This window comes from Plectropomus leopardus, chromosome 18, assembly GCF_008729295.1.
Source record: "Plectropomus leopardus isolate mb chromosome 18, YSFRI_Pleo_2.0, whole genome shotgun sequence".
NCBI classification, from domain to species: Eukaryota; Metazoa; Chordata; class Actinopteri; order Perciformes; family Serranidae; genus Plectropomus; species Plectropomus leopardus.
This window is the reverse complement of record NC_056480.1, coordinates 25,119,070-25,132,636: the sequence shown is the minus strand read 5'-3', so window position 1 is coordinate 25,132,636 and position 13,567 is coordinate 25,119,070. Positions and strand designations below refer to the sequence as shown.

The 13,567-nt window shown below is 39.3% G+C and overlaps 1 protein-coding gene across 1 annotated transcript in view; it reads right to left on the bottom strand.

Moving 5' to 3' along the window:
* kcnk9 (potassium channel, subfamily K, member 9) overlaps nt 1-10,220 on the bottom strand; it is a 46,270-nt gene extending 36,050 nt beyond the window's left edge. The window contains exon 1 of the mRNA XM_042506670.1: nt 9,605-10,220. Coding sequence (XP_042362604.1) covers nt 9,605-10,220 — 616 coding nt within the window. The remainder of the gene's footprint in view (nt 1-9,604) is intronic.
* Between the last annotated feature and the right edge of the window lie 3,347 nt (nt 10,221-13,567).

Sequence of the window (13,567 nt, the reverse complement as noted above, 5' to 3'; positions counted from 1 at the left end):
CAAAAAAGTGAAAAGGCTCATTGTTGTTGCGTCTTTATATTTGTTTGTCAGTCACTGTGTTCGTAGTTTTTTGTGATTTTTCCTTAACCAAAGTTTTTTTTTTTTCTTTTTCTTTTCAAGCTTTTATCACTCATGCTAAGCAAACACTGCTATGTTAACATGTTACTCTAATTACGTCATACTTTTTCAGTGGCCCTGAGGTTGTATTTTTGCCATTATGTTTGTCCAGCATTGGCGTTTTATTAAGTGATGGAGGCTCCAGCCACAACAAAATTTGCAATTTATTTGAATTATCTGAACACATTTTTCATTTCATCATTGTTTGTAATGAAAAATATCTTCATTAAAAAGCAATTACTTTTTGTCTGCCATTTAAAACCGTCTTAAAGTGATGCTCACTCTGATTAAACTTCATTAGTTTGGGTTCTCGGAAGAGTTTTGCTGATGTTTTGGTGACAGTTTCAATGCTGTTTCAGAAGGTCTCTCAAGAAGTTATTAAGGAAACACTGAGCTCTTTCAGTAATTTACTTACTGGTTAAAACCATAATTGGGCTCAGTCATACCCTAAAATGCATATACTGTATATATAGATACATGTTTATATTTCCAGACATTTCCCAGAGATGACTTTCACCTTTGAAGCTGTCTCTAGTCTCCTGGCAACATCAGCGGCTCAACACTGGGACAAAGGTAGGTCTATATATGCACTCCTACATGCTGCGGTGCCTTTTCTCCCTCTGAGAGTTTGGGTGAGAACACCTTCCGCTCACCACATACTGTCATCACTAACTCTCACATTGAGCGCAATTAGTCACAGGTATAAATATAGTCAACTTGTAGGGTCGATCTGGGTGGAAAGGGTGCTACCGAGGGTGCTTACAGTCTCATCATGGCAACTGAGATGGCTGCCTGAAGACAGCTGGTATGACATGTGCTAACAGGATCATAGCAGGGCACCAGTTTCAGACCTCCTGACAGTTTTTGGTTTTTTTTCTGTCTTTTGGAGCACTTTATGGTGAGAATGCTGATGAATATCAACAGAAGTTCCCTAAAACTGAAGATTTTACTGTGTTTAGTCTTTTATCAATAAAGCACAGTCAGGTGAGGCCTGCAGCAGGGGATTACAGATTTTTTTTAATCCTCCATGAGAGAGTGTGCTGCCTCGGATCCAAAATCTAAAATGCAGGCCTCAGATTCCACCTTTTCCAGACTGCAGCTACTACTATTATTACCATAAGTACTACTGCTGCCACTATAACTGCTATTAACACTACTGCTGCCTGTAGATCCACTACCAACATCAGGATACTGTTTCTGTTTGCCACATATTTAAAGACAAAGAAATCTGGTACAAACTGCGGCTGCTGCCACTATTATTAGTGGACTAAAGTGCCTCATTCAGTTTGGATATATTGTATATCTGTGGCAAAATGTCTTTTTGTCGCTCAGTTAAGTTGTGCTAACTTTTTTGTCTGGTTCTTGATGTTTTAAGGCGGATTGATTCCTAGTTGAGAGCTTTTTGATTTGGATGGATGGATGGATAGACAGACGGACGGACAGGCGGACAGACGGATGGGATTAAAAGTAAGTCTTGTTTGTGTTCTTTACTGTACATGTACAATGAAGACCTGACAAAAACCTTAATACAAAATGATAAATACAGCCCCCAATGCTGCTACTAACTAGATTACTAGAAAGAGTAACCAAGATGGTGTGTGCGAGTTTATTTTGTGTCTGTTGAGTTAAAATGAAGTGTGTTTTATGATAAAGATAAGCAGGCACTTAAGCCTCTTTGGTCTTCCATGACAGAGAGAAAGCTGAATTCAAACAGTGTACAGTTGTATTTCTCAGCTTAAAACTGAAAATACGTGTGAGAATATTAGTTTTCTTAACATTTAGTGTAAGTCTGAAAACCTTAAAATAGGTAATTTCAGGAAGGTGTAAAGGAATGAAATATTTTATACCACCCAAGCCTTACTACAACTACTACTATTACATCTACTGCTGCCTGTCAGATTTGTGCAGCGTTGCCTCTAAGTTTTCTCACAAAGAGTCATGAAACAAAGATGAAATGCAAAGCAACCATTGTGGCATTTATGGTCTTCCATACAGACATGACAAGACACCACACCGAAATATACACAGAAAGCAACTACCTGCATTACATATTCTCCCTCCTGTATGTAATTAAATGGACAAGACCATTTAGGTGGGATCTACATCATATGAAATAATACATATTTTCATAAAATCACCATACCAAAATGGAATGCAAAGAATTAATTTTTATATAAATACACATTCCTTTTCATAAATTCAATAGCATAAAATAATCACATCAAACTTAATTGTTTGCACAGATACCCCCACCCTAATCTATATGGTTTGCTCCTGGTGCTCTTACTCAGGTGCCTTGACCTGCCTCACTCTTTGGCCCTGCCCCCTGCTGAGGAGACAACCAGGAAGAGGCAAGTACTGCCTTTGTCTGACTTTGCTGTTTGAGATACTGATTGTAGAAGACACTGAGCAGAAGCACAAAACAATAAACAATAAAATGCCTTAAAGTGTGATGACTGCTGGCTGAGGTTTCTTCTTATACAGCCAGGAGAGTCAGTTCGCCCATGCTTCCTCAATCCCCCTCTGGAACTACCCAGCAAAAAAAGTTTGCAAAAGTTGTGTGTCAACATCTGTGGGAATGTCCATCATCTAACATAGATATTAATAAAGCCTTTTAAGAAATGGAACCCCAGGTCTCCATTACACTGCCACCACTACTACTACTACTGTTAGTGCCCTACTACTACTGCTGCTACAGTGACAACTATATCAGTACTTCATCAGCAACACCTGCTGCTACTAATGCTGCTGCTACAATACTATTGCTACTAAAATACTGAAGATGATTTTGCCATAACTTCTACCTCCGATATTTACTATTGATGTTACCACTACTCTTAAGCTCTTGTGACTTAAGTTGAGAAAACAGCCTCAACATCCCTTAAGACATGAGTCTAGCAGAATTTTAAATCAGCCTTTAAATCACTTCTAAAACTTTATTTGTCAAACTTTACGTTTTTCACTCTATAGTCTTTTAGTTTATTTACATCCCCATAAAATGTACCACATTCTGTACTGTCTTAATGAAGAAAGCTTTATTTTGTGAAAAAGACGATTTTCTTTTTATTTAGTGCGAGAAAGAGAAGATGAGGTTGCTGAAGTGACAATAGATCTACATGTAAATACTATTGTAAGTTTGGATGGACTACATTCTAATAGATATTTTCTCAACTGCTGTGAAATCAGACACACTGCTGACTTTTCAATTTTATTGTGTTTCTTTGCTAAGTTTTTAAAGTTCTCCTTTACTTGTCAGCCATCTAATACAGTCTTTATCCAACACGCTCTCATCCCAGCGTCATCACATATTGCTGCTTTGCAGTGGACTTACACGTCTACATATAACACTCCAGGTGTCCCTCTGCGTCTGCTGTTTACATTCCAGGTTGCCGCTGCTGTGATGTCAACACAAACACATGGTGGTATTACCTAGCACATGGTTTTGTTTAGGCAACAGAAGCACATGGCTACTGATGCCAGGACGTCAACCAAAGCACACGCCGGCACAGATGGTTAGGATTAGGGAAGGAGGCACATCGGAAGGTGCAGAAAAACCCCCATCACATTAGGACAGGAAGCTAACATTGGACTATTGCATGAAAGTCCAGGATTTGTTGGACTCTTCCACCTACCCTATAGGGACCTTCATGCTCCTTCTATTATTTTGTTACTGGCAACGTTTCAACCTGCCATCGTTCAGCGGCATATCATGCAGATGGGACAGGTACCATCCAGCTGGGTCTCAACTGATGTTGATGGTCTACATATTATGTCCGGCCATCCGGTCAGGTTCCCAGCTGATGACATCCAGCGGCATATCATGCAGATGCAAAAGGTGGCTTTTGACATTTTTAACAATAAAAGCACTGCAAGTGGCAGTATGTGATGACTTCGGAATGATCACGCGCCCCAAAAACCAACATGACACATTCTTCCAAAAGATATTATCTCTCCAGTGCTGGTTTGATCATGCTGGAGAGTGTAGTCACATTGGTGTGACTCTTCTATTTGGTTGTGTTCCTCTGCTCATCCATTGAGGTTTTCCTTTAACCTGTCAGACACCTGATGCTGCTTCTATCTTGTCTTGCTGATACAATAGGATGTCCAGTTGATAATAACAATGGAGAAAGCTTTAGTGGAAAGGAAAGTTACAGCTCATTCTTTTTGTAGTGAACGGATGATCAATGTGCACGGCTTTCTCTGTGGACATACTGTTGGCTCTCAGATTCCTGTGGTGAGCTGTGTTGTTGCATTTCTTGTGGGGTATTTAATCTTTTTTTGCAAATTATTCTGTTGTATATGTACACAACTGGCATTGAGTGTGGTAGCGTGTGGCTCCATATCTTAATAAACATCTCTGCACCATTTTTACTGTCCCACGACGACACCAAATTTAATTAGTTTCCGCAAACAGCTCATAGTTGACATAGTCCATTTTGTTTCCCTTATCTTTGCAGCAGAGTTTCATTTTGCACAAAGTTTCATTCGATTCTTTCACTTTTAGCTGCCGAAATAATTATTTGCAGAAGAATAAACGCAGTTTCATTATTTCTATGAAGAAAAATGTTTCCCTCTGAGGCATTAACAGGTGGCAGTGTGAGGTGATGAATCTCATGCTGTCAACTGAACGAGATATTTGAGGACGGTCTTCCGATCATTGAGTGAACTCATCAAATCAAAGCTCCACTGCCTAAAGACATGGATGGCTGGGTCAAATATGACCTGCAAATAATTGTGAGCTTTGGATTTAACCTGCCAGATGAAATAGGCCGGCCTTATTCAGTCTGGATGGTCAGGCAAATCACAGAAAAAGTTATCAAACTGATATTGAGACACTTTCCTGTGATTGTCTTCACTTCATGGTCTGAGGCATCAGAGAATTCCATCTGCCCCAGACTTACAGTAATATCATTGAGGGTACTGAACTCATCCTACCCGCAGGAATATGATCAGATGACTGTGTGCTGTTTCAGCTAATGATGGTGGCTTTGCCCAGGGGGTTTAAGGAGAGTTACCTCATGTTTTTCAATAAACTATGCATAAAGTGGGCCTCACACTACAGCAAGGCTGCTGTGTCTACTCATGACGTTTTAAGTATCCTTATGCGTCAGCTGTTTCTGCTCTGGGATGCCATACCATGATGGCAACAAATGTACATGATGGGATGATGCAGCACATGGCAACCAATGCAACTGTTACAATGGTTAGGTACCATATGCAAAAGAAGCATATGGTATGGTGTGAAAAAAAAAAACCCTCACATCTACAGGGGAAGCGAACTCTGGACACGCGCACAAAAGTCAGTTATTTGTGGGAACCATCAACCTCCCCATCCGCCCGCCCTACACTTGCATTCCTTAAATTGCGTTGTTACTGGCAGCATCATTTCATTAATCCTGTCCTTCAGCATTTCATGCACACGCGATCATTTCTATCCAGCCATGTTCTCAAGTGATGCTGCCCGTGAGTATTGCATGTGGACGTGCCCAGTGCTGTCCACTAGTGTATAATAATAATGCCACTAGTTTTTCTGAGCCTGTTCTCATCTGACGCCGTCCAGCAGCGTTCCGGTTTGGTGGCATTTGGCACCATGCTTGTACGTCGAAAGCACTGACAGTGGATGTATTTGACGAAGTCTGAGTGAGAACTTGGCTGTACTGACACACCAACGATGTCAACGATCGGCTGCCGCGCTAGTTGTTGTGTCCCACACCATTTGCCCTTGTTGGCTTTTGTTTTTGTCGATTCATTATATTGAATCAACTTTGGAGACAACAGAGTGCGTTGATGAATGAAATCAGATAAGATCAGCGCAGGAGAAGAGAAACAAATGTGGTGAAAATAAACAAAGCCAGAGGGTGGGATGTCAAAACAAACTTGTTGTATGAGGTCAGATTGTTTTTTCTTTAGCAATGGAGCTTTTTAGCTGAAACGTCTCATGGCGTTTTGTGTTATTGTTCACTGGTGTACGACAAATTTGCTTTCCTCTTTCAGCATTGGATTGTGTTGTTAATGTGCTAACTGGCTAACTATTATCAAGATGGTCTTTAGGTTTCTCTGACTTATAAAATCAGACTACCACCACCTGTTGGTACTGCTTTATTTCCTGTCAGAACATAGATGATAGTTGGCTGTCGGCTGCATTGTGTTCAACTTTTTGGCTGAGACACAAACAAAGTCAGGTGACACAGCAGTTGTCACTAGTTCTGTATATCGGTTTGCTCTGGGCCTTCTGCCCTAAGACCATGTTCTCCTACCAAAGATATTACTCCTAAATAATGGCTCATGGATCTATAGCTTCATTTTTAAAATAGACTTAATGATTTCTTAAATCAGCTGGGCACTGTAGTTTTTGATACATGTTACTCAAATCATGCATTTCTTGGCACTATATTTAGCTGGATACAAATTTGCTGCTCTATAGTTAATATTTAGCAGCAGAAGAGTGGATGTATATTTTGTCTAAATGTGATGTGTGCAGTGAAGTAATTGCTAGTACAGTTGTGTGTATCAGTGATATTTTTTTTACCAGTTTCTGAGCAACATTGAGCTGTATGGCACATAATATTAGTAGGATCAGTTAATCGTTTGTTTATGATTTTTAATGGGGTTTGGATTCAATGAGATGAGGATAAAGTAAGATTACAATTGTCCTTTTAAGATAAATTGAGATGTTCTTCCTCCTCTGTGGAGGATATTTTGTCTATCTAATAGCAGTAAAACGTTTTTTTTTTTCTTTTACTCTGATTTGTATGACAATATGCTGTATGTATTCAAAATGGCATTGAAAGCATATCATATATCATATGGCATATATCAAATTGATGTCCAATGCAATACACTATTTTCCTCTTTTATTTATATGGTTTACAACTCTATGAATGTGTAAAACAGCTCAAACAGAAACTCAGTTTGTGAGTTTTTAATTACAATCTCCTTAAATTCATTCATTTAGACAGTAATTTGGTAAATTATAACAGAAAATGCTCATATCAGCATGACACTGTTCCACTGAGATTTTATAAACAATATTACCTCACACTCATTTTCAATAACACTGTAATTTGGAATTTGAAATCAGGAAGAAAACTAGCTTGTTCTGCCAGAGTTGTTTTCTCCTTTCTTTATCTGCTTCTTACCAAATGACTGAAATCACTGTGATTAAACAATTCCTAAAACTTCTTATTCACAAGTGCATAAAAGTAAGGTCAGTTCCTGTAACATTTTGCAGGAAAGTCTGACTGTCTTGTGAACTCTTCTTACTACAATTGGGAGAATGTTAATGCATAAAAGCGTCCTGTTTCCTACAGTGCCGCCCCAGCCCGCCGCAGTGAATGTAACCACTTCACACAACATGAATATTACAATGGCTCTCATTGCTGTAGCCTAGAAACAACAGCGGATCCACCTTCAGTTGCTCGGTGCAGCCGTCCCTGTTAAGTGTTGCCTGGCAAACTGGAGGACAGGCCTAGTACATTAACCCCCCCCACTCTGATAAAAGTCCTCATCTTGAATAACACTATCTGACTTCCATAATGGAGAGAGCGCTTCTCTGTGACCTCTGCAGGGAGGGAAGTTAATTTTTAAATGTCCTGCCACTCTAATCTGAAGTCAGCTGATTGAAACGTTGACTTTTAACTTGTTTTTAGTAATAGAAGGAATTCAATTATCTCCAACTAATTTGCTTCATTCATTGGTATAGTGATTAAAATAGCAGAACGAATGTGGTGTGATTGTGGAGCGTAAACAAAGAGAAACTCAGTGGACCCCTCCTGCTCACACTGTAAAATCTGACAAGTTGATTTTAATTAAAGAAATTTAAATAGGATTACTTTATTAAAATCAGTCTTTCCAAGTTATAGCAACCTCATTAAACCAAGTTTGCTGAGATATATATCTGTTCTGCTGGTTGCAAACTAGTCAAACATATTTGCATTTTCTTAAACATGTTAACAAAACAGAACTCGCAGATCTGCTAACTTCATCATTACGAAATCCTCTTTGTGATGATCAGCTTAGTTCAGACTAATGTGGTTTACTGAAATTGCTAACACTTAGAAAGAACAAGGTCATTTCATTTGTCATTTTTAAGTTGCAACAACTTCACAGAATTAAGTACAGCTACATTTTGAGGAAACGTCAATAGTTTTAAATTTGACATACTACTTTGCAACCAGCAGACAGAATACAGACATACACATAGTAAACTTAGTTTACTGAAACTTATAAAAAAACAATTAATTTCAATTGTCATTTTTAAACTGCAACAACTTCTAAAATTAGTTAAATACAACTTTATTTTGAGTAAACTTTTAAAAAATGAATAAATATGATTATATTCTTTCTGCTGGTTATAGAATAGTCAGACATACAGCATAGTAAACTGTGTTTACTGAAGTTGCTTCAACTTAGAAAGATTGATTTAATTAAACGTGTTGTTTTGAAATTGCAACAACTTCACAAATTAAATAAATACAACTACATTTTAAGTTAACAATTTGATATAAAGTGAGCATGAATTAATATTCGTAGTTATATTTACTTCACTTTTTCAAAGAAATCAGTTTCCAAGATTACTTTTAGTAAGATCAACTTGTGATTTTACAGTGCAGATTAAAGCTTTATGACGCAAACGCATCATCGCAAAATCACGTCAAACTGATGTCATACGTATCTCCTTTTAGGGGGAATCACAAGAAATGCATTTCTTAAAAAATGGATAGGTTTGTCCTCTTAAGGTTTTTAGTTTTGTTCTCGTGCATCTTTTTTTTTTTTTAATTTACTTCCGGTAAATCTTGTTACAGCTTGCAACACCTCTTTGCAGGAAACCATTAGACCACCCTTAAACCTTAATGCAAGTCTAAGATAAGAAATTAGGGCCAAAACACTGTATTAAATGTCAAAAACATTTCACTCTGAACTCTCGTCCTTCCTGCGGCGCCGCTCAGAGGAGCTGTCCATTCAGCACCACCGCTCTGCCCGCTGCCTCTCTCACGCGCGCTCTGAATCAGTCCCGCTCACCGAGCCTCGTCATCCTCCTGCACATCTCCCCTCTGCCAGCTTCCAGATGAAATCTCGGCGTGTCTAACACCCTCATTTACTCTGTCAGACTTTAAACTGCGTCTTGGTGACGCACTGGCGAAGTTGAATCATAAAGAGCTGAGACGGAAATGATAGTGTGTTTTAAGAATATTTTGAGCGCGCTACGTCATTCTTAGTAGAAATATCCTCGGGTTCCACCGAGTACAACTCCCCTCAGAGCAGCTGCAACGTGTTGCTTAAAACTTTATCTTTGGTCTCAGTGGAAATCTTGTTTGTGACTGAATATGAGCATGGGCTTTCGCGTAACTGCTGCCCACGGGTCGGTTTATTAGTCGAAAATGTAATTGTGCTCATGATAAACCACGTCCTGTTGCGCAACAGTGATAACACGCTGAGAGGCACCTGTGGTGATTATAGGGGCTTTTTAGTTGCTTTAGAGACTTACCTATGGTGGTTATCACCGTGATGGCAAAGTAAAAGGACCCTGCGAATTTCCACTGCACCCCGGCTCTGTGGGGCTCTGCCTCCATGATGATGGTCTCCAGTTTGCGGTAATCATCCTCGCTGATGTTATATTTCCCCTGGAGACGCTTCTCCTCGGCTTCCAGCTGCTCCTTCTCCCGCATCTCGAAGTCGGACTCCAGGGCGTCAAAGACTGCGGCCCCGACGAGCAGGTATGTAAACGTGCAAATGATCAGGGACAAGGTCCGCACGTTTTGCCGCTTCATGGCCAACAGGAAGCGGCGACCGAGGGGCTCATGTCCCCTCGGGTTCCCCGGGAAGGCGCAGCAGGCGTGGGGAAAGCCGTGTGCACAGCGCCTGGAGGAGGCGGAGGCGCAGAAAGGTGCGCTCCGGTGACGGTGACAGCGGTGCACGCCGGAGTCGGAGCAGTGGTGGAAGTCTCCCGCCTTGTGGTGATCCCGGTGACAGACCCCCAGATCCTGCTCCTGGTTTGCGGAGAGACACAAGAGACTGCTCGATCGCCTGGACCAGGAGCCCTGCAGCCGAAAGACCCTGCGCAAGACCTGCCCAAACCAAGTCCTCCCGGTGCGCAGTGCCATCAACAAGCTGCTACCAAGATCGCCTGTTGGTCTCTTTTCTCCTCAAGTGAAGTGTTCTGAATAAACTCTTCCAATCGAATAATAATAATAGATCTTCCAGCTAATAATAATAATAATAATAATCGTTGATAGATCCTTCCTTTTAGGTGCTCCTCTGACTTCGTCTTCAAAATGTCCTAAGTGGACATCTTTCTTGTCTCTAAGTTTCAACTAAACACCAACCTGTTCATTGTAGCCTCATCAGCATTCAGGCTATTTTTAGCAGCTATCCCCCAAGTACACACACAAAAATCCCGTGTCTGTGAAATCCTTAAATCTTCCTCGCAAAGAGCGGACATCCTCATCAGAAATGTGCTGAGTCGCCGATTAGACGGGAGGGTCACGGAGTATCGCATCAAGTTGGGACTCACACAGTGCGCACATCAAACATTTTCACATTCTCCTTTTTTCACGTGCTTTATTCCTGGATCAACTCACCACTTGTTGGAGGAATAGAAGAAAAAAAATATTCCAAGCACGCAACAACATCCTCGACAACAGGTTCCATCGCAAGGAAGACCTTCCCCAAATATCTTTTTTTTAAAGGATGAAAAAGAAGGAAGATACTTTAGAGATCGAATAAGCGGATTCACAAAACGCTACAGCGCGCTCCGTGCCCGCAGCGGCACTGATGCTCCGTTGCGCACATCCAAACCTCCTCTCCTGTGCTGTCTGCTGATGAGTTTATGCTGATTTTGAAGAAGAAAAAAAATACGTGTTCTCCCTCGTCGTGTGGGGGCTTCTGAGTTAACCATGCGTGTCACGAACTGTATTTTGAAGGCTCCACATTTTATGTCTCCACACACTCCAGGCTCTAATCGTGGGCGTTGCTCCTCCTGTCTCCGTCCCCCCCCCCCCCCCCCCAAGTGTCACGATTCATCCAGTTTTCTGGCCTGAGTATGTGCCTGGAAGCTTTCTCCGCCGGAGAAAAAAAAAATCTGCTGGGGTGCAAGTGACTGCATTCCCCCACCGTGTCCACCTTACCGTGCGACCCTCCCACAGTGACCACTCCTACTCATTATATGGACAGAGGGGGCTGACTGGGTTTGCTCAGGTGCTCACATTAATGATTTTAACATTCCGGCAGCAGCAGAAAGGAGACAACGCTCCAAGCTGCTGCTGCTGCTGCTGCTGCTGCTGCTGCTGCTTTCCCTGTGCTGTCCCAGGTGCTGAAGGCTGACAGACAGATGCACTGCCGCGCTCAGTGCAGCCCAAGTTATTGTATGCGCACTCTGAGGATGCATGCAACAGGGAGGAGTACATAAATAGATTTTTTATAAACAATCCACCATGAAACTACCGGAACTAAGCAACAAAAGAAGAAATGACCCAAAATTTGCAAGAAATTAGTAAAAAGTAGAAGAAAGTTAACAATAATTTGAAGGATTATTATTATTATTAATAATAATAATAATAATAATAATAATAATAATAATAATAATAATATTAACAATAATAATCAATAAAAACAAGGCAAAGAAGACTTGGACTAGGTGTTTAAAAAGTATTATTAACAATTCTGTTACATTATTTTGTAACTGAAAATATGATCATTCTAGTATAGGGTTTTTTCCATATACATATACATATATATATATATATATATATATATAATATATATATATATATATATATATATATATATATATATATATATATATATATATATATATATATATATATATTTAAGCAGGGTATATTGTCCAGGAAAAAAGATAGGGAATATTTTTTTATTATATATTAGAAATTATATTACATAATTGTTTTTTTTTTCTTTTTTCTTTATTATATTTTAAACAAATTTTCAGGTAATGTTCTGCTTAATACGAATTTCTTGCTAACTTTCCTTCTTCCCATGTTTTTCAGAAGTAAATAAAACCAATTTGCTCAGGTTTCCAAGAATTTCTATAGTTATTTGAGTTTTTAATCACGTTTTTTTATTCCATTATTCTGCATTTAAAAACAGTTATGAAGTCCATATAAGGACTCAAGTAACTGTCCTTACCCATCAAACCAATTTGCAGTCAGATATCTTGAGGTCAGAGGTCAAGGGACCCCTGTGAAATGGCTCTGCCATTTTTTCAAAAATTCCAAAATTTTGACTAAATTTGGAGTGCTATTCTGCTTCCTTATAGAGAAGCTAGCTTGACATGGTTGGCAACAATAGATTTCTTAGGTCTTCTAGTTTCAGATGATGCCGGTATAATCACTCTGTACTCAGCCTGGTACAGCCTCTTAAAGACAGGAATGTTGGGAGTAATGTGGTTTTGTGAACCCCAAACCTGCAAGTGGGATTGAAAATGCTTTTAAAAACTCCAATATCACAGCATTCATCTACAGACTGTGAAATATGGTTATTTATGGTCAAGGGAGGGTCATGCATTTTCTCCCAGTCACTCGAGGAGGCTCAAGGCAAAATATTTGTAGCTCCAGAGAGGGTCATAATATTAGAAATCAAGAAGACTCTGATAGAGCACAGTCCCTAAGGTAAAACCTGATTACAATCTAATCTTGAGGCCATAAAAAGGCCCAGACCCACTTTTATAGGCTTTTATTTTCTCAGTTTATGTATAAAAATGCTGCTGCTCATGAGTCATGCTCATATCCTGTAATTCCAACAGTCTTAAATTATTTATTATTCATTCTTGTAGTCTGAGGGTTTGTTTTTTTCAGGGGTTGTACAGTTTTTGTTATTTCTTATTTGAATTATTATATGTTGTTGTTAGAGGAATAATATTAAACATGGTGTTGGTGTCAACCTCAAATTTATACTTCATTTCACTTGTTATTTTTAAGTTGCACTAACTTCACAAAAGTAAGTAAATAAAACTACATTTTAAGTTAACTTAACAATTAGATATAAATTAAACATAAACTAAGATTAATAGCTATATGAACTTCCTTTTTTTCCCCAAGACAACCAGTTTCCAAGATTATTTTATTATAAGTAATATCAACTTTAGATTGTCTGCAGTATTGAGAGAAAAATGCAACTGAATGGAGAATCTCACATGCACGACTTTGTCCGTCTTTTTACATAAATGCTGTCAAGTTTAAGTTAATAGGATCTGTTTAACTAACAAAAAAAACCCACAAAAAACACCATTTTGCTTTAAAAAATTTTCATTCCTTTAAGGATCATTGTACTATTAATAATAGCAATTATGTAATACCATATCCATACATCCTGAAACTGTGATATTTCCCGAGACAGTTATCATACCGTGAAAATATTCTACCTGTAACCCTAATGTATGCACAACCTAAGCGCAACATAAACTGAAGTAAGATAAAACCTGATTATGATA